The sequence below is a fragment of the Dipteris shenzhenensis genome, chromosome 27, assembly GCF_047967505.1.
Source record: "Dipteris shenzhenensis isolate YYH24624 ecotype China chromosome 27, Dip_SZ_1.0, whole genome shotgun sequence".
In the NCBI taxonomy this organism is placed as follows: domain Eukaryota; kingdom Viridiplantae; phylum Streptophyta; class Polypodiopsida; order Gleicheniales; family Dipteridaceae; genus Dipteris; species Dipteris shenzhenensis.
Genome location: NC_141622.1, coordinates 45454807 through 45475530, shown reverse-complemented (window position 1 = coordinate 45475530; position 20724 = coordinate 45454807). Strand labels below are relative to the sequence as shown.

General features: G+C 43.6%; 1 protein-coding gene across 3 annotated transcripts in view; it reads left to right on the top strand.

The window, feature by feature from the left end:
- LOC147884379 (Polynucleotidyl transferase, ribonuclease H-like superfamily protein) overlaps positions 1 to 20724 on the top strand; it is a 67895-nt gene that overhangs the window by 24644 nt on the left and 22527 nt on the right. For 2 of the 3 annotated variants that reach the window (XM_087398815.1, XM_087398813.1), the window contains exons 7-10: positions 3446 to 3553; positions 3727 to 3791; positions 11339 to 11398; positions 11495 to 11550. In XM_087398815.1, the coding sequence (XP_087254941.1) occupies positions 3446 to 3553; positions 3727 to 3791; positions 11339 to 11398; positions 11495 to 11550 (289 nt within the window). The remainder of the gene's footprint in view (positions 1 to 3445; positions 3554 to 3726; positions 3792 to 11338; positions 11399 to 11494; positions 11551 to 20724) is intronic. The other variant, XM_087398814.1, reaches the window with a different exon arrangement.

Sequence of the window (20724 nt, the reverse complement as noted above, 5' to 3'; positions counted from 1 at the left end):
AGGCACTGTGTTGGTCATCTGGAAGCTGGCGGAGCTACCTAGCCTAAGAAGGGATTGGCGATGTGTGAGATTGCTGTGGCGGCATAAAACCTTTGATGGAGCATTGCCACTTGTGTGGTCCGCTCTAGTCTCCTAGCTGTGGCCCTGCGAAGAACAAGTGCCACTGTCACTCTTGTTGGCCGTGCCTCCGATTTGGTGGCCGTGGAGGGAAGGTACCCTAGTCTGATCTGTGCCACAACTTGCTGGGGAGTCTGACATGTTTCTCACTTTGATCCTCGGATCTGCCCTCTCCCTGAGCCATTGTGGTCATGCAAAGAATACATCATATCATGGATACTCATTGTTATGCTAACTAGTATCTTTAGTCTTTAGGTTGGGGATATGGCATGCTAATTCTTGTGAGAAGTGTCTACAAACACACATGCACAAACAGTCAAAGCAAATGTTGACCGAGAAAAGTTCACACTTGAGAGTGAAAAAGAAAGAGAAGACAAAGTAGCTGTGTATAGATGCTGTCCAAATCAGGCTGAGAATGGAAGCTCCATCACCAGTCCAAACAAGAATCCTCATTCCCCTCTAGATGAGTCGAAAGCCCTGGGTGGATTTGTGGAGAGAGAGATTGCAGCCTTCCCTTATGTAGGCCAAGGCATGGCCTCCAGATGGCCAACGTGACAAGAAAAATGGCCAACGAGCAACTGAGCTGGCTGACTTGGATGCAGGCTGACCTTCCACATCATCACTGATTGCCATCATCATCCCAGGCTGCAGCAGCCGATCTGTTTGTCTGATGCTGTTCGTACATTAGCCTACTTATCCGACCCACAGATGGCTAGACCATGATGCCATATGCATCCATCTACCACCTATGCTACTGATCATGGGTTCTCCTCATTTAGGAACCTTACATGTGAGCATCTAATCTAGGTGGATATCTAAAGGGTGGAGCATTGATCCTCCAACATCCCCCTTCAATGTTCAAACTCTACGTTATTGCTTGGGTCCAATAACAAGCAGTTTCAAAAGGCGTCCCTGCCTTTGTGAGATTATCTAAATATCTAAAGCATTCTCTGTTGTTGGACAATAAAGAGATTAATATCTTTGCAGACGATCTTGAATCTCCATATGCATTGTCTTGCAATAGCTATACAACTTTGGTGCTAGCCTTTGTCATGGCTGAGTCTGCCCTTTATCTCTTGTGCTGACAGAAACTCTGCAAAGACCTTTGTATAAATTGATGGTAAAGTATGTGTGGGTGTGTGGATTTGTATGTGGGGGAGCATATGTCTATATTATGGTCTCTACCCACTGTTGGGTGCTGATGACGTCAGTGGGATGTCATAGTAGCTAGTCCCTGCTATGCGTGATGAAGTTTATGGTTTTCAATCTTGTGAGATTGAAACTTCACTATGTGTTGTATTTTTGGAGGATGAGTTTGGTCATGTTCCTGGATTCATCTAGATATATACTAGATATATATTTGGTGGTCGCAATTTAGGATGGTCAAGTCATCCTGTCCTGAACCCATAACATCCAAGATCCATCTGAACCTGTCAGGGGAATCTACAGCCCATGACATGGTTGCCTTACTGGGGAGCACTGCAGCCCACAGCAGCATCATGACGGCAGAATGCAGTAGAACTGCTGTGCAGTCAGCAGCAGTAGAGCAGCAGTCCGTACAGCAGTCTTACAGGTTGTTTAACAGCCTGCAGGCAGGTAGAGACAGCCTGCAGACAGGTGCAGACTATTGCAGGTGCAGAACAGCTGCAGCTATGTCAGCCCTGACAGGTCCACATGCTGATTAGGCAAATTGGTCAGTCTGTAGTAGCAGTGCCAGTTGGCTGCCATAAGTCCTCTCTTCCTATAAAGGGAGGCCATTCTGCCTCATTCCATTATCAGCCAGTACATCACCAGTTCCTGGAGCTCCAGCACTCAAACTGCAGCAGTTGAGGAGCCTCAGCAGCTCCAGCAGCAGCACACATAACATTAGATTGTCTAACCTGTCTTTTGTTCATGGGGCCCTTTGAATACAAGTTGTAGTGGAAGAGGTAGGTTTCTCTGTAGAATATAATTGTCCTTGTACTTAAGAATGCCTCTTTTCCAGAGTAAGTTACCTCCCCTCAATATTTTTAATGATGCAGTGTTAGAAATACATTCTCCAACGTCTAGTGGGAGGGTGGAGCTTGATCCTGTGGAAGGCGATGGTCCGGGACCTTTTATGCTTTGTTTAGCAGCCTCTACAGTCATGTGGTTCTTGCACCTCATGTGGGGAGGCTTCTCATAAGCTTTGCTAACATTTGAACCATCTGTACTAGTTCTAGCAGCTTTTGGATTGAATGATAAGTTTGGTGCACGTGAATTTGTGTAGGAAGTCAGCCTTCCTTGAACGTGTAACTATCCTTGGTTTCTACCCCTAAGAGTTTGTGAGTTTAGTTGTAAAAATCAGTCCGGCATACCTGGGCATACCTGGTTTGGGCCCAGAGATTCATGGTTGTGATTTTTTATTTTTCCTCTAAGGCTGGACGTTTAGCTTATAGAAGCAGGATGATTTCAAAGGGTTTCTGGAATTCTTGTTCACAATGGCTAGGATGTGCAAATACTAATGGGAAAAAGCATAATACAAATGAAATGCAAGAACAAATCCTTGTAGGTGGAAGAGGCATATGCCTTAAACACTCAATATAAGCTACTCAGTCTCAACATTGTGCCCATTGCAATGATAGATGCAATATGGGTAGCCATAGAGAAGCCAGTGGAAGAGTAAGAAACCAAGATGGACTTTCGAAAGGCTTTGCCAAGGATTAAGAGCCATCAAGAGAAATCTAGGAAGAATTGGCATAATGAGTCCAGCTGAACATATGAAAGGCTCACTAAACCTGATGGTGAAGGATGAAGAGGCCTGAGTGCCTATTGTCTTTTGCATTCTGCAACCACCTTAGTTGTGGCAGTGAATCTCTTTTTGACTCAATTGAATGTAATCTGAGTATATAAATAATATATAACTTCTTTTCTGCACACGAGTATGTGAGATACATGATAATTTTTCATGAGAAAGTGATCTTGAGTTACTTCAGACTTGAATCAGCGCTTTCAGGAATCAGTGTATCTATCTGTTAAGCCATGTTTACAAGGAAGTGCATCATATGCAACTTGCACCTTCACAATATAAGGAAAATTAGCTCCAGTAACTTGTATTATTGGTTGGACGTGAAGATATTGGATTTTCTTATCCTTTGGAAGATTTTCTGGTGTCAAGCTTCTGTGACTTCTGCCGTTTTGGAGAAATCAGGATCCTTGTTTGTTACTGGATGTTGGTTTGGCTTAAGAAATCGCTTGATGTTTTCAAGGGTGACACATTCAAATCTGCCATTAGACAGGTCTGTGATTGCCCATAGCTAGTAGTAGATATGATGCAGTTTCTTAATTTTTTAAAAATTGTTGGTTGCAGAAAGCGTGCAAGAGAGTCCTGAGGTGCAATTTCCAGCCTCTTACTACACCCTCACAGAAGCTCAGATGCAGGAACATGGATATCCAGTGCTAGCTGCTTGTAGTGATGGTGATTTGTCTTTGTTTTTCAACTTTAAATGCCTGTTGTGGATGACTTCTTGTGCGTATTGAATGCATGATCTTTGATTGAAGAACTTCTTAGCATCGCCTATAAAAACTCGAGCCCTGTATTTGGGTCAAATTGCTGGTTTTGGAGTTTTACTAAAGCACATTTTGATGCAGGCTACATTCAAACCCAGCCAGCTGCTGTGCCCATTTATGAGATTGTTGCTCTTGACTGTGAAATGGTAACTGTCCATACTAAACTCCAGACGTGTAATTGAGCTTAATGAACATAACAGGCTGGTAAAACAAAGAGTCCAAGTTATCCGAGGTGATTGCCCTGGGAAACTGCCTTTTTTCTCTCGGAAAACATGATTTTCTTACCTCGAATAAATATTTTATTTTCTTAACTTCTGACTTGACATTCCTTCTCCTGTCTGTGCCTTGAGGAACACTTGGGTCCTTATCTGACACCTACTCCTTTATGCATTTAAGATGTGTATTTTTGGGATGGGTGTGACATTCCTTATCCTTTCTGTGCCTTAGCACTATGGTCCTTATCAGAGAGTTACTGCTTTTGCATATAAGATCTGTTTCTTTTGGGATGGGTGCTCAAAATGGAAAATTAAACTGTTTATCTGCTGCGGTAGTATTTAAACCGTATTTAAAATGCTTATAGGGATGCAGTTGTGGATCATTTTATAAACATAATCTTGTCCTGTGAATTGAGACGTCTATAGCTTAAAAAACACAAACAGGAAGACTTGGACTCCAGCAACACAAGGAAGAAGAGCTTTAACCAGTCATAGCAAAAAACCATTAAATGAGAGCATTGTCTTAGGCATTTGAGCTAGGTTACTACTGGGTACGGACACTGTAGTAGCGGGAGATAGACTATCCTCACTCTCTCTCCTGCTCAATACTAACTGTAATTGCAAGATGATGCACTCAATACACAAAGTGAGCTGTGGATGTGAGTGAGAGAATCAGAGGGAGAGAATGTAGTGGACCTCCGAAGAGGAAATATATACAACTGAATAATGAATGCCCAAAGGGCTGAATACAACTGTATGAAGGGGCTGAAACCCTCACTACAAAACTGGAAGACTGGACTACCTAGAGGAGGTGAATCCTCACTAGAACCCTGAAGAGGCTGAGGCTACCCTGCTGGTCTGCTGCGGGGAGGCCTGACTCTGTTGCTCTAAAGGCTTGAAGGCTTGGATGAAGAATGAGGGCCAAAGGCTTCCCTTTTATAGGCTGATAGGTCAGCCTGGCCGACTTGGTCAACCCCGACCGTTGACCAGGTTGAAAGCCAACGTTGTAAAAAAAGTCAACGCGTAGACTTTTGACCAAAAAGGCAACTCTGCGTTTTTTGACGTGTGATGACGTGCCCGTTGACTGTGTGCTGATTGCTGATTGTGTAGGGCTGCCTGAATGGCTGTACGGATGCCTACGTGGCTGTTGACCTGGCTGCCTGCGCTGGCACTAGCTAGCATGGCCACGGGCGTGTGGATGCGTGTGACAGGCACCTATCGTAGTTTGCATATCCATGTTGTTTTGGCTAGGCCAAAGAGCATAAAGAAAAGAAAAGAAAAATTTGGACTGTGTATATTGGGTCACAATTGATTCCCCATGCCAAATCAAGTCCCTGCTTTCCATGCCCTCAACAATGCCGCTCAGCCCTGGCCCACCCTGCATTGTGGTCAATCTTGGCCCCCAGACTTTGAAGCTGAGCCCACAAACCAACGTCCCTTGAGGCTTGAGCTCATGGGCTGCCCTAGAACTCTCAACCAATTTTACCTATCCCCCCCTGCACCAGGGTGCCTCCCCCCTCCCACCCCGCCAAAAATGATTGGCTGGAATCCATCCAGCCAACTCAGCAGCGAGTCTATCACCCACTGATCTTCTATTGGTACAATCATCATCTAGTGGTCCCCTTTAGAAGATAAGAATTGACTAGACCGTGCAAGGTACCAAAGATCCTAGGTCTCTTTATTCAACATACAATCAGTGCCATCCACATGCTGGATCTTGATTCGTCACACAGTGCAATCCTAGTGGTTGGTTTGCAACAAAAGTTGCCACAGAAATTGCATCGTAAGCCTGTGCGCAGAGATATTGGGAGTTACAAAATCATCCTTACTGCCTGTTGATGCAAAATCGTCACTAGGAAGTGACTGTGTGGTTAAATATCACTTTTGTCAGTTTTGCAGATTCGCCCTTATGAGGCAGAAGCTGTATTTTTTGCAGTGACAGAATATTTTTCAGTGTTCTGTAATGGCATCTGATTCTCTTTCACAGATTATCATTGAAAAGCTTGACACCTTGTTGTGTTTTTTTCCTAGGCATGAAATGTTGTGCATTCCCTGCCGCGGGGGGGGGGGGGGAACTGTTATGGATAAAATGGGTTATATGGCTAAAGACTGCTACAAAAAGCAGAATGACATTACGAATGGAAAATTGCAGCAAGGCAATTATGCATCCTCTAGCAGAAAGGGTGATGACAAAAATGTCCATCCAGTCGACTTTGGAGTGAGTTTATCAGCTGATCTACTAGTACCGTCATCTTTCTTTGATCTTCAAGATCCCGTGTGTCCATCGTAAGGGCTTTGACAGAATTGTTATTTGGTTTGCTTGGAGAAGCCTCGTGATCAACACCCGCAACTTGAACTTATCAAAGTTTGTGCGGCTAACCTTAAAGTTAACCGTCAAAAGCCTCCTCAATGAGAGATCCCCCTCCATTTGTGCGGAAGGCTTTCAGCCTCCACTATCCATTGAAGTGAGAGCACCTATACAAACAATGATCCTAAAGCAATCTATTGAAATCTCGAGAAAAACATAATGAACACACACCCTAGAATTTCAGCCTAGTGATGCTTGCCATTGGAGCAATCTAGGTACCTTCCACGGACCAGGAGTACCATGATCTTCTATGCCTGTGTGTAAACTTGTAGTTATGCTGTCCCCCCCCCCCCCCCTAGTGATCTCTTGCTCATCACGTTGCATCTCTGGGTATGCTCTACCATTTTATAGGTGGTATTGGATTTGTCCTTAGTTTCCATGACCGAGCAACATTCTCCATCCTCCCCATAGCGTCTAAATCTGCGTACCACTGTTTGATGTCTGTTGTGAAGATCGTCACCCTTGGGTTTACATACTCTTATCTAAATGGGACATGGCGTGGTCTCTAAGAAGAGCTCCTCAGTTATCACATTGGTAGATGCCTTTCAGACAGGTCCCCCTTCTTTGCTTGGTCAGCCTTCTTATTTCTGCAATCTTTGGCAAAATGTCCAACCATGATGCACTTCTTTTGGTTCTTCATTTTCTTCTTGTTTTCACCTACAGACACGACGGAGAAAGAAGACAAAGCACGAACATATAAACATGTGCTAAGGAATAAAAAAAGGACAAATGGCTTGAGAGCTTGAGGATTTGAAACAAAATCCGAAAAGGTTTGTCCAGAAATTGAATGGCAACAGACCTCAAGAGAGGAAAGCATAATGGGAAGACATGATACGGTTTGTTAAAAGTCTTTATGAAAGAGATGGGGAAGAGAAAATCAACCACAACTGCACTGTCAAAGCAGCAAATGAAGAAGACGTGGGTAATGGCCTGAAAGCTAGCTAATGGGAAAGCTCCTGACACACTAGGGCTAGTAACGAAAATGTTGACATGGGGAGGCGAGAAGACAAAGAAAATGCTTACTATGCTTATGAATAAGACTCTAGAGGAAGGGCTTCATCATGGTGAGCAGCCTAATGGCAAAGCCCTATGGCACTATCGTTGAGCCAAAAATCAGCAAATGGGTGGAGGAACAAGGAGTCAGAGCATCATCCCAAGCAGGGTTTTGTCCCAAACTCTCGATGGTTGATCATCTGGTACCCATAAGGGCTGCAGTAGAAGGAGCAAAACCTAAGAACGAGGCTGTCTACTGCTGCTTTGTAGATTTCAAGAAAGCCATTGACACAGTTCCATGTAAGAAGTTGTGGAAAAGGCTAGAAAAGCTTCAAGTCCCTCAAGGACTTAGAGAAGCCACATACTGCCTCTATGGGAGAGTTTTAGTAGAGTTAGCACAGTTGTGTTGGAATGGTCACCTCCCCATCTGTAAGCCCCCATATGAGGAGAGCATGGGGGAGGTAGACCTGGAAATATTGGGGCTGCCACATGGGCAGCACATGAAAAGCTGTCAAGACAATGGGCAGGCCATGGACCTGCAATTGGAGGCACAGCATGGTGATTTGTTTGGGCAGGCTTGTGCGCAGGGTTATTGCCTGCAGCAGGTCCTGAACAAGGTGCGGACCTGTACGGCTGCAGTACGGCTGCATGGCGGGGGTCTATGGGCAGGCATAAGGCCTGCAAACAGGCCTGTAATAGGCGCAGGAAGGGGCAAAGGCAGCAGCCCAAAAGGGGCTGCCAAAGGCCCTTTTATAGGGCTGGTTGGACCCAGCCAACCAAGTCAGTTTGTGACAGACCAGGTCGGCCCAAACAGACCTAGGGGTCGGCCCTACCAGGTCGGTTCATTTCAGGGCCCCTTGGGGCCTATAAAAGGAGGGCCTCCAGCCCTCATTTGATCATCACTTGGAGCAGCAGTTCAGGGAGCAGCAGGAGCAGCAGATCAGCCACTTGTGGGTCTCTATCCAAAAGGAGACAAGTGAGCTGTAGAGCTGCAGACCTAGCTCAGAGTGCTGCCCACCTAGGCTGGTGCAAAGACAGCAAGGTTGAAGGGATCTAGACAGAAAGTCTACTTACGCTCAAGGTGGAGCACGCGGGCTCAAGTCTAGAGATAGCCAACAGATAGGAGAACTACCTTGTGGTAAGATCAGAGGACCACACTATTGGTGGGACTGTGGATCTCTCTCTCTTTTGTATTGTGTCCATAGCTTTGGACGGAAATATATTATTTTGGTGGTTTCTCTATCTGGCTGGTTCATTGTCTATTGATGAGTCTACATATCTATTTTATGCACATAAGTTAAGAAGTTTGTGATTCCACATCCCACACGCACACTGTGTGAGCTCTTGGGCATTACTATCAGTCTTCCGCTGTGCGTACCCTCCGTTGGGTAATTTCTAACAAGTTGCTAGTAGATGGATCATGCTCCAAGGGAAATGCTGTCATAAGCAGTCATATAGGGGTGAAGCAAGGCTGCCCCCTCTCACCAACACGTTTTGGCTTGTTTATCAATGATTTGGAAGAGTAGATGAGAATACACAGCAGGGAGGTGTGTGGATTGTAGGATACGCTTCGCTAATGCTTATCCACGAAGATGATGCGGTAGTCTTTGCAAAGAACACAGAGAACTTGCAACATATTTAGATGGACTAATAGAATTTTGCAGACACTCGGGAACGTAGGTTAATATAGGTAAGACAAATGTAATGGTGATGGGGACGCGTAATAAACATGTGAATGTCACCTTCCGCGGAGAGCCCTTGGAAAGGAGTGAAATTTAATATTGTCTCCTACCGTATGCTTGTATAATGAAAAGGGAAAAAATAAAAATAAAAATAAATAAAATAAAAAATATATGTATATTAAAAAGCCGAGTTTTATTAGTCAACACATATAAATATCTAGGACTGGATTTCACGGACAACTACAAATGGAATGCATGTGTGGAGAGGAGGATTCTCGGAGGATTGAAAGCGTTTTATGGTTTCAAAATAAATGCAGGAAGGCACATTTGTGGAATTGGTAAATATGAGAATGTCTATAAACTATGCTTTTGCAGACAGTAATCCCTTAATGGGAGGATTGAAAGCGTTTTATGGTTTCAAAATAAATGCAGGAAGGCACATTTGTGGAATTGGTAAATATGAGAATGTCTATAAACTATGCTTTTGCAGACAGTAATCCCTTAAGGATGCTTAGCTTGGACACCCGGACTCTCTAGGATCTATTGGGAAAGAATAGAAACTTTACATAAGCTTTTCCTAATAGGGGAGCTAGGGGTTAAAGCATAGACACCCTACGCCATTCTATTGCTGAAACATGTATGGTACCTCTAGAAGGGGAGGCATTATGTCAATTTATGGCTTACCTCAACAAAGTTGAGAAGATGGATGGCAGTAGGATACTGGGATGAAATGGTTGGAATCATGGAGTATAACAATGGCTGATATCCTAGAAGATGCATGTGAAATTAGTGACGTAGAAAATGCTACAGAAATAACGGCAAAACCCGGGACAAAAATGCAGTTCTACAAACAGGAAATTAACCCAATAGACATCTATGGCATGCAGAAATACATCGGGAAAGACATGTCAATGTTTGAAATGCATCTAATCTGAAAAATCAGGATCAGTTCACATGATCCCGAGAGAAGAAACGACCTGCAAAATCTGCCCCACAGCGAGGTGGAAAATGAGCAGCATGTACTCCTGAGACTTAGAGCCTACACGCATCAGAGAAGTCTATGGGGACAGAGAAATAATTTTAAAAATATATTGGAGCAGCCACCCAAAAAGCTGGGAAGCTACTTAAAAGAGGTTATGGAACAAGGTACTAGGACTAGCATACATGCTAGCCCAACAAGTACTCGCTACATAACAAGTTTGTAATATTTTCTTTCATTGGATGTAAGGGATCAGTGTTAGTTAATAGTGATTGCGAGTCCCATAAATCGTGAAGGGTCTCACTCAAACTTTAATAGATAGATCGATAGAGATTTGGCTTTGAGCCAAGATACTTATCTAAAATATTTTATAAGTTTAGACAATGTGGCTAGTCCCTGCTATGCATGATGGAGTTTATGGTTCTCAATCTTACGAGTGACTCTCGTGAGATTGAAACTGTACTATGTTGTGTTTTTAGAGGATGAGTTTGGGAATGTTCCTGGATTCATCTAGGTATATGCTTCTGTTGTATTAGCGGACATGCAAATTTCTCCTTGTGAAGTTTTCGTCCAAGTTGCGGCCTGTTGGTATTGCTCTAATTCTTTCTATCTTAAATGGTGCGTTGCCCTACCAGCTAGATTTAGATGTAGATGCTCGTTTGGGAGAGACTAAAATGAAATCGTTTAGACTTCACAAGCAGTTGTAGCTTGAATGAAGAGATTTGGACTACTTTTTGATTAGCCTTCTCCTTTAGTGCTAGCCTTCGTCATGGCTGAGTTTGCCCTTCACCTCCGGAGTGCCGACAGAAACTCAGTACGAAGACTTTCTATAAATGGATGCTCAAGTATGTGTGGGTGTGTGGATTTGTATGTGTGAGAGCATACTTTTATACTATGGTCTACACCCACTGTTGGGCGTTGATGACGTCAGTGGGGATGTCATAGTAGCTAGTCCTTGCTATGCATGATGGAGTTTATGGTTCTCAATCTTATGAGTGACTCTCGTGAGATTGAAACTGCACTATGTTGTGTTTTCAGAGGATGAGTTTGGGAATGTTCCTGGATTCATCTAGGTAAATGTGGCTTGTTTCAACTCTCATTCTTGCTACAGGTTGCATTCTTACTACAGTTAGCATTTCTAATTTCGGTTTGAATTGCAGGGTTGAAATATCATTGAATTTATTCGATATAGTATGGAAATGCTAACATGCAATGGAGCCTTCATCGGGTTTTTAACTTGAATCAGATGCGTCTTACTTGTGTCTCATTTGGGTCTAATTATCATGTATACACTTTGTGCATTGAAAGATGTTATCCTTACCTGCAAATGCCAATAATTATGACATGTCCAAAAGAAATAAATTATTTGAGATTAAGTGTTCTTTGAGGCACCTACATTTCACAATTTCTACCCTCCAAAAAGAGCATGAGGACATATATGTGTTGCCAATGGCAGTGTTACACCAAGCAAGGGCTGGAATTGACACGAGCTTCCGTAGTAGACCATAGAGGCAAGGTAGGAATATTTTTTCTTTTTTTTATGTTTGCTAAAATGTCTATTTGCCACTTGTGCGGGACTTGTGGTCCTTACTGATTTGTCATGTCCATGCAGGTGCTTTTTGACTCGTTAGTCAAACCTTTTAATACAATTACAGACTATAATACCAAGTATGTACTTGTATGTAAGTGCTTATGTTAATTTGTTTCGATTGCTTATGAAGTTTTTTGTCATACATGAATGTCCCTTTAGATTTGTTATGTTCACGTTTGAGATGCTTTTGCATTCCTCATTTATAAATTTGGATCCTCTTTTATCTGCTAGCCTTTTGCTTGGCTGGTTCTAATCTCACAGACTCTGTGTGGATTCTTGAAGATTCTGTGCTAGACATACACGATTTAAAACCTAAGTATGTCTCCCTTGCCCCAATAAACACAAAATGTATGTCATCCAGTTCTGGACGTTGCAAAATGTGCAGGGTGCTCAAAAATTGCTAGATCTTATGAACATACAATCATTTTAGCAAGAATTCAATAAAGAAATTGTGCAATTAACAGATTTGAGAGAGAGAGAGAGACAGATGTATTAATGTCTTCAGGAGGCTTTGCGGGCCTATGAGACAGTACAAAACCAGAAGTAACTCATACAAGCCGCTAAGGGCTGAAGCAAAGGGCTCACTAAGGCCCTTGCTGAAAGCTAAAGTGCTAAACTAGTGAACAAATTAGCAAAGTGGCAAATAGCACAATAGTATCAGGTGCTCAAAGCTAGTGCTCCAAGTACATGCACAGGCTCCTTATATCTAGGCACCCTGGTGGCTCTTTGATGGGATGCGAGGAGCTTTCGTATCTGTGTCTATCGAGCTGTCTCTCGGGGTGGCGAAGGGCTCGATCTCTGTATCCGATGGGCTACGTCAAGGGTGACGCCTTGTCTCTGGCGGTCTCCTCTGAGGAGGGCTGAAACAGTCCAAACCTCGATTGTGCGTGCTCTGGTCACTCTTTGTGTTGCATGTGGAGTGTGCGCCTCTCGTCTAGCAACATCGTGGTGGTGACTCTCACTGATAATCTATGATGCTCTCATCTCATCAAGCTCCTCTCCCTCAGCCTTTCCGAGAGCTGACTTAGATGTATAGAACTTTGTGACACGTGTCTGTGCTCGGTCGATCTGGGTGACCTGTGGTATCGCCTCTTGCTGCTCTCTAGTGTTACGCTCAAGTCGAGGTAACATGACCTCGGAAGGGTCAGTCGACATTTTCCTTTAAAGGATCAATGTTTGTATTATAATTGTGTGGACTTCATGTAAATGATAAAAAAGGAATAAAGGTCAAGGTCCTTGGTGTGGGTGACATGGCACTAGACTAGGTGGATCTAAGGCTAAGGGACCTAAATGCATGAAATGTGCCTAAGGGCAAATGTTTCAAAGATATCCCAAGAGGGGTAAATAATGCATTAAGGAATGACCCTAAATTTAAGACATGTGGCATACTAGATCCATCTAGGGAGTTTTGGGGCTCGTTGGAATTAAGCAAGCAGAAAGCTTTCACGAAATGTATCCTTTTGGATTTCAGCAGAGAAGCTCACTACCAATGAGGTTGGCTGGGATGATAAACCAAGTGCCTGTGCTCGTGATTCGACATAAAGCTAGAAGAAATCAGATTGGGATGTTTCATTTGGTATCAGAGCGGCACGATCTGTGGAGAGTAGATCGTTCGTGTCTCTTGATTGAGGCCATCGAGTAATTCGTCAACGTTGGAGTTGCGTTTGATAATCAAGAAGTGCGCAAAGCGATTAGGAGTAGCGAGCGGAATTATCTAGAGTGTGTAATTCGAGTAGGTATCAATTAATCGTCTTGTGTATAATCTTTGAGGATATTGGCTGTAACAAGAAAAGGCGACCTTGCGCTAGTAGAAGGCGTAGGAGATGGACGACGAGGCAGTTAAAGCAATCGACGAGCGGAAGTCTGGGCCATACGAACGGCGCTTCGGGCAGCGACGGGTTGCATGTGTGTGCAGGTGCGGATGAGGAGTGGATGTTTGACATTGCGTCGGTCAAGTGTCACAAAGACTGCACATCGCTTGCTGGTCGTCAGTTCTTGTCTGGCGCAAGATGTTTGCTTCAGGATTTTCTTGGATGATTCGATTGTGTGCCAGTATATATGGTTGAGTTACACACGTTACGGTGAACAGCTAACTAGACAAAGACCACGTTGGAAGACCGAAAGGATTGCTACGTTAGATATACCGCCAGCTTGGTTGCATTTCAGGGAATTGGAACGTTTGCGGAGAAATCAGGACGCTATCATATCAAAGATCAATAAAATTCACTTAAAGGTGTTGCAGACTGCTCCAAAAACAGCTGAGAAGTATGCATAAAAGCTTTGGATCAAGCTCCGGGCTCTATATGCTGAAGCAAAACTCTATGCAGAAGATGAGGACAGTTGGAGGTTAATGATTTGAAGTGGACTACAGGGACTGGTTGATCTCTTCATGCAGCAAGAATTATAACCAGGGAGCTTTCTATGCTTTCTAAGCTTTGCGGGAGTATTTGCTTGTTTATTTGTCTCCGTGTTTGAGTCAAATTGGATGCAGGAGTTTTCCCTAGTATAGGAAAAAGTGATTTTGGTTACAGTGTGATATATGCTTTGTCAGCTTTAAAATTGGAGGTTGGACTTTCAATTTGTAATTACAGTTGCAAGCGGTAATTTCAAAAAAAAAAAAAGAAGAAACCCCACACACATACACCCATTGACCTAAATGGAAGTAGAAGAAGAAGCTTCCAGGATGGATCCCGTAGAGTCGGGAGTCCGGCCGACCTCGCAAGTGTCGCGCCCAGCAGGCCATACATTGTCTGGCAGAATTGCAATGTTAGAGGATGCCTTGCAACAGATTTTAGCGCAGCAATTACAAACAAATGTAGGGCAGTCTGAGCTCAGAAAAATGGTGCATAGTATGTCTGCCAGACCATCTCGTGAGGAGAAAGGTAAATCTCCGATGGAACCGGAGTCCAGTGTTCGTACGGTCGAGCCTAGGAGGGCTAAGGTGCCTAATATTGCTAATTATAGGCTAGAAAAGTATTCTGGTCGGATGTCTGACCGTAGTTCCGATATCATTGAGACCTGGCTACACAAATGGGATGAAGCCTTCGCCATTTGTGAAATCATGAATGATATGAAGAAAATCCGCGAGGCCACCCATATGTTTAGTGAGGCAACGGATAGGTGGTGGATAAAACAGTAGAAAGATGGTGTAGCATCCACTACATGGGAGGGGTTTAAAAAGGAATTTAGAAAACACTTCCTACCTCCTGACGAAGCATTCTGAGCTTGGGATCAGTATCGAAACCTTCGTCAGAGAAATTTATCAGTGGCAGAATACACTGATAAGTTTAGAGAAAGTGTAATGAAGGTTGATGAACCCCTACCTCAGTCAATCCAAGTAAAATATTTTATCTTTGGATTGAATGATCGGATAAAGATGGAAGTTCGGGCTAAGTATGCGAATATGCTAGATGAAGCAATTGCCATAGCCCTGAACTATGAGGATGCAAAAGGGAACAAACCAAGTGGGTTTGTGCAGGTTGACTCAGTGTGGGTATCCGAAGAAAACCGGGTTTAAGAAGAAGTGGATTAGCAAAGGGAGTGCCTCACAGCCTAGTGGTCAAGCAGGCGAAACCAGTTGAGACTCCTAAATCAAGTACCACCATTGGAATGAAAAGAAAAGTAACACCAATGGCAGCCCGAGCTTGGTCGAAGTCCTCTTTGAATCCAGAGCAAAGGGAAAAAGCGAGGAGAGAAGGCTTGTGTTTTGGTTGCCTTCAGCCTCATCAGTGGAAAGATTGTCCACGAAACAAAGATCGTCGGATGGCTGAGATGGTGGTCTCAGAATGCGACGTGGAAATGGAGGGAAGTCCCAGAGCAGAACAGATGTAGATTCAGCTAGTGGGATCTTCTCAAAGGTCAGTATCTTTTTTGTTATGTGTGTCTATTGCTAAGTTAGTAACTAGTGCACCTGATAATATCATGTCAAAGCCCGCAGCAACGGGATATACAGCCTTTAATGATACGGAGTTAATTAAGATGAAAGGGCAAGTAACTAATCATTAGGTCATTGTGTTGTTTGACTCAGCGTCAACGCACAATGTAATTAACTCCAAGCTCGTAAAGAGGCTGAAACTAAAGACTAGCCCATCTGACTATGCATATACAATCAGAATGGCAGATGGAAGTTCAACTGAAGTATGGGATCAAAGGGTTACCCAGTTGGAGCTTTGAATTCAGAACTACGGTGAGAAGCTTGATTTTGAAATGACTAAGCTTGCTCATGCAGACATAGCCCTGGGTAAGGCTTGGCATTCTAGGAAGAATCCAGCCATAGATTGGAAAAAGCACATTTATCAATTCAAGATGAATGATGTGCAGTATGTCTTACGAGGTGAAAGGGACATACTCCAAGGACCGTTGGTTTTTGTGATGGAAATTCAAAAAGCTCAAGAAGAGTTTTTGTTTCTTTGTACAGCATCGGTAGAGCCGATTGATGATTCTTCGACTAGCACTGATGTTACCTAAAATGGAGCGATGGCCAAGCTGGCTGATCAAATAACAGAGTAGTTCTCTGATTGTTTTAGGGATGAGCTACCTTATGGATTACCTCTAGAGCGGAATGTTCAGCATAAGATTGAACTAATCCCGGGAGAACCCGTAAATAGACCTCCCTATAGGTTGAGTTTTACTGAAGAGGCGGAGGTGCGAAGACAACTGGAAGAATATCTCAAGTTGGGACAGATTCAACGAAGTTTTTCACCTTTTGCTTCGCCAGTGATATTAAAGAAGAAAAAAGATGATACTTTTCGTCTCTATATAGATTATAGAGCATTGAATAATATCACTAGTAAGCACAAGTATCCGATGGCTCGGATCAATGATTTGCTAGATGCATTACATGGGGCCGTAATTTTCAGTAAGATAGATCTTAAGTGTGACTACCATCAGATCCGTATTAGAGCCAAGGATGTGTATAAAACCGCTTTTAGGAGCAGGTTTGAACATTATGAGTTTTTGGTAATGCCCTTTGGACTTACCAATGCTCTAGCTACATTCGGCATGCTTATGAACGATTTACTGCGTTCGTATATCAAGAAGTTTGTAGTACACTTTATTGACGATATTCTGGTATTCAGTAAGAGTATTACTGAACATTATGAACACTTAAGAATACTGTTTAGTACTTTGAGGAAAGCCAGTCTTTATGTAAATAAAAAGAAAACTATACTGTGTATGGTAAGACTTGAATATTTAGGATTCATAATTACTCCTGAGGGGGTAGAAATGGATCCAAAGAAAGTGGTTGCGATACTGACTTGGCTAATCCCACAGAGTCTGACCCCTTTGCGATCATTCTTGGGTTTTGTCTAATTTTATCGAAGGCATATTAAAGGATATTCCGAAATAGTATCGCCATTGATTGATTTGACCTCAGATAAAGTACCTTTTATATGGGGACAGAATCAAGAGGAAAGTTTTAACACCATAAAACAAGCTGTGGTCTTAGGACCGGTATTAAAAATAGTTGATCTCCAGAAACCGTTTTTCCTTGAAACCGATGCAAGTGGCATTGCGGTAGGAGCAGTTCTCGTCCAAGAGGGAAGGCCAGTAGCCTTTGAAAGCAAGAAGCTTTCTCCCTCTCAACGAAATTGGCCAACTCATGAATTAGAGTTGTATGCTGTTGTCCATGCTTTGAAAACATGGAGACATTATTTGTATGGATCAGAGTTTTATGTGGATGTCGATCATGATACTCTGAAACATTTTTGTAAACAACCTGACTTGAGAGGCCGCCAAGCTAGGTGGGCAGAACTCATGCAGGAATTTAATTTGACGATTTGGTACCAAAGAGGGGAGGATAATAAAGTTGCTGATGCGTTGTCACGCATTATGCATAATATGAGTTTCACGGTATTAGAGAGTGCTCTAATGACCGAGAATAGAGAAACTCAAAAGGTGGACGAGTTCGTCCAGAGCCTTTGGCCTAAGGCTCATGTATTCAAACTCAGGGAAAAGGATGACCTGGCATCCAGAAAAGGCCAAACTTATGCAAGATATGCCATAAGAGATGGTATGCTGAAAAGAAATGGCAAGGTAGTAATACCTAATGAGAATGATCTCAGGTAGAGAGTCATTCGACAATGCCATGATAGCCCATGTGCGGGAAATCCAGGAGTCGAGAAGACATATGATCTCGTGAAGCGAGATTTCTTTTGGCCAAAGATGAAAAAGCATATTCATGAATATGTGACACGTTGTTTTTCGTGTCAGGTAAGTAAGGCAGAGCGGGTGAAGCCACCCGGACTTTTACAACCTTTGGAAATACCACTAGGTAAGTGGGAGAGCATTTATCTAGTCTGTCGCATCAGTGTATCTCTGTGTTGTCGCATCTCAATCAGATAGAGCCCAACACAAACCTGGTCGGGAAAATGGATCAGTCGTGTTGGCGAACCACACAGGCGCTCCTGAAAGAGGCATTGATATCATCCCCGGATCTCATAGTAGATTGAGCAAGCACATAGAAAGTGCTTCTCTGTCTCAACCTCTCCCATTATGCATAATCTGCAGATTCTCCGCTCTTTGGGTATTCTTGCAACTCTCCCTGCCTCAATCCTCAGCTTATGTGACGAGACTCGCAATGTTCGATGGCGATCCTCAGTGCATGTGAGACTCTAGATATTGAGGTTTGATGACGAGGCCATACTCTCAGACCCATAAGAAGTGGTCATGGTAGAATTGTATTTGGGTGGGGAACTTCTGGTCTCCTGCCCAAACCCGAGATATATGAAGCTGCAGGAGGTCCAACTGTATGATACGGTTGATCTCATCTTGTGGGATCATCTCGAGTGGTGCATCCATGTTGGAGAGAGAGAAAGGGGCCTATGAGACAAAGTACAATCACAAAAGTAACCCATACAAGCCACTATGAGCTAAAGTAAAGGGCTCGCTAAGGCCCTTTCAGTATACTAAGCACTAAGCTAAAACAAATTCAACAAAAACTAGTACTCAAACTCAAGGTCAAAATCCATAGCCCAGTGCTAGGGTGGCTCTCTTATGACCTACAAAAGTATCTCGTATTTGTGTCTGCTGGGTTGTTTCTCTCGGCTGTGGGGGCGTGGTCTCTGTATTTGGTGGGCCATGTAAATAGTGACACCTTTGGTCGGGCGATCCCCTCCGAATATGGTTGTGATGGGATGGACTCCATCGTGCGTGCCCTGGTCCGTCTCTGCATCTGTGGCTGTGTCTCACCACGTCGTCGTCTCATCCCACTAACCCACTCAGTCCTCATATCATCTACTTTCTTCTCAACTCCGCTATGTCCAGGGGCAGACTTAAAGTGTAAAAATCTGTACATGTCGCTGGACTCAATCTAGCTCACCGCACGGCGGCCGTCTTTTGCTCTCTGATGTGGTGCACCAAGGTCTCTCTTTGTCATTGCATCAAGCAGATCTAGTCCTAGAATGGGAGAGGGGCCCAAACCCCTGCCCCTTTTGAAATAAGCAATGGTATTGTTTTCGAATCTCATAGTATACAGGGCAAGTACACATGAATTGCTCCTTTGTCTACACCTCTTTCAAGGTGGAGTCTACAGATCTGTTGCTCTCTGGGTGTACACAGCTGTGGCTCCCCCTATCTCAATCCTCAACTGATGGGACGAGATCCACATTTGTCTGATGGCGATCCTCATGGCATGCGGGACTCGTTTGTCCTGCAAGTACTGGGGTGTGGATAATCAATCCATCCACCGAAATGATCACGGTAGAATCGGATCTTGGTGGGAAACGCTTGGCCCCTCCTCACCCAAAATTCCGCGACGTGAGTAGGTCCAACCGTATGATACAGTTGATCTCATCTCATGGAATCAGGTGGTGAGGAGCATCTAAGTTGTTCTAAAAGGGGAGGGAGATAGTCCATCTGGATGCCTTGGCTGCAAAACCATTTGGATATGCGTGGTACCAAGCCATGCTAATTCCTCTCTCAGCTAGGCGTATAGACGGCTCTAGTGCCAATGTCTCTAGGTAAGCCCAGACCTTGTGGAGATAATAGTAGTCTCTCCCAGATCTTGTGGAGATAAGTGACCGTCTGGAAGATGGCATCATCTTGGAGCGGTGTCATGCCAAACTCTGCCTGTATGATCTGGTGGGAGACTGAGGCTTTGCTCTGAATCATCTTGGATCCCATCATCACCTGCAACCTCTTGAATCGCTGCCACTCAATTGTTGTTGATAGATCACCCCCCCAGAAGGGCTGCATACATGGCCATCCGTCTCACTAATGTGTCAAATAGCCATCCCTTCGTCCAAGAGTCTTGGAAATGTGCCTGAAAGCTACACCCATGTGAGTTTCCATTTCACACAATCCTTGTACATTAAGTGTCAAGCATTTGACTTGTGACAGCATATGTACAGATTATGTACAGCTGGCAATTTCGTCTTCTGGAAAAGAGTACGGCTTGCTATCACAGCAGCCCATGTGATGCTAATTCATCAATTTTCGTGAGGAATACGACCATCGGAAGATGTACCATTTCATGTGCGAGAAGGTAGAGGTCTCCTAGCTGTTACATTGAATTTTTTCCCTTTTCCTTAGACTGAGAAGTGGAGGGCATCGAAGTAGAAGCATTCCCATTTGAGACAATTTGAGCTTTCGCCTTATCTTGGGCTGCAATTGCTGCCTTATTGCTTTTATTTTTAACCATTGCAGATCCACACACACACACACACACACATACATTAAGTGGTGAATTCTTTCTAGGTGCATTAACCGGTGAATCGTGATCACGCAACTAGCTAGGTGAATTCTTTCTAGGTGCATTAACTGGTGAATCGTGATCGCAACGACTAGCCCTACACATACATTCATACATACATACATACATACACACATATACATGCATTCATACATACGTATGTGTGTGTGTGTGTGTGTGTGTGTGTGTGACCTCATTATATGACAAAAAGGCGACTAATTTAGTCAGAGAGGGATCACCAAAGACCCAATGCTTGCGGTCCTTCCATAGGCTCCACATTGCCCAATAACGAACCCAATGAAAGAGAAGATGATATCCCTGCCTCATAGGATGAAAACCAAACAGCCAAAAATTCTTGCCAAAGCAAGCACTAGGGAAATGAGCCTAAAGCCGCTCCTGTGGCAAAAGCAAGAAATCAAGAGACTCTAGGTAATGTCAAATAGATGAGACATAGACTCCCGTATAGACAAGGAACATTGACAAGTGGCAGGAGAAATATCACACACACACACACACTTTTTTTTGGGTGAAATCTTTGATTGATTATATTATATGAGTA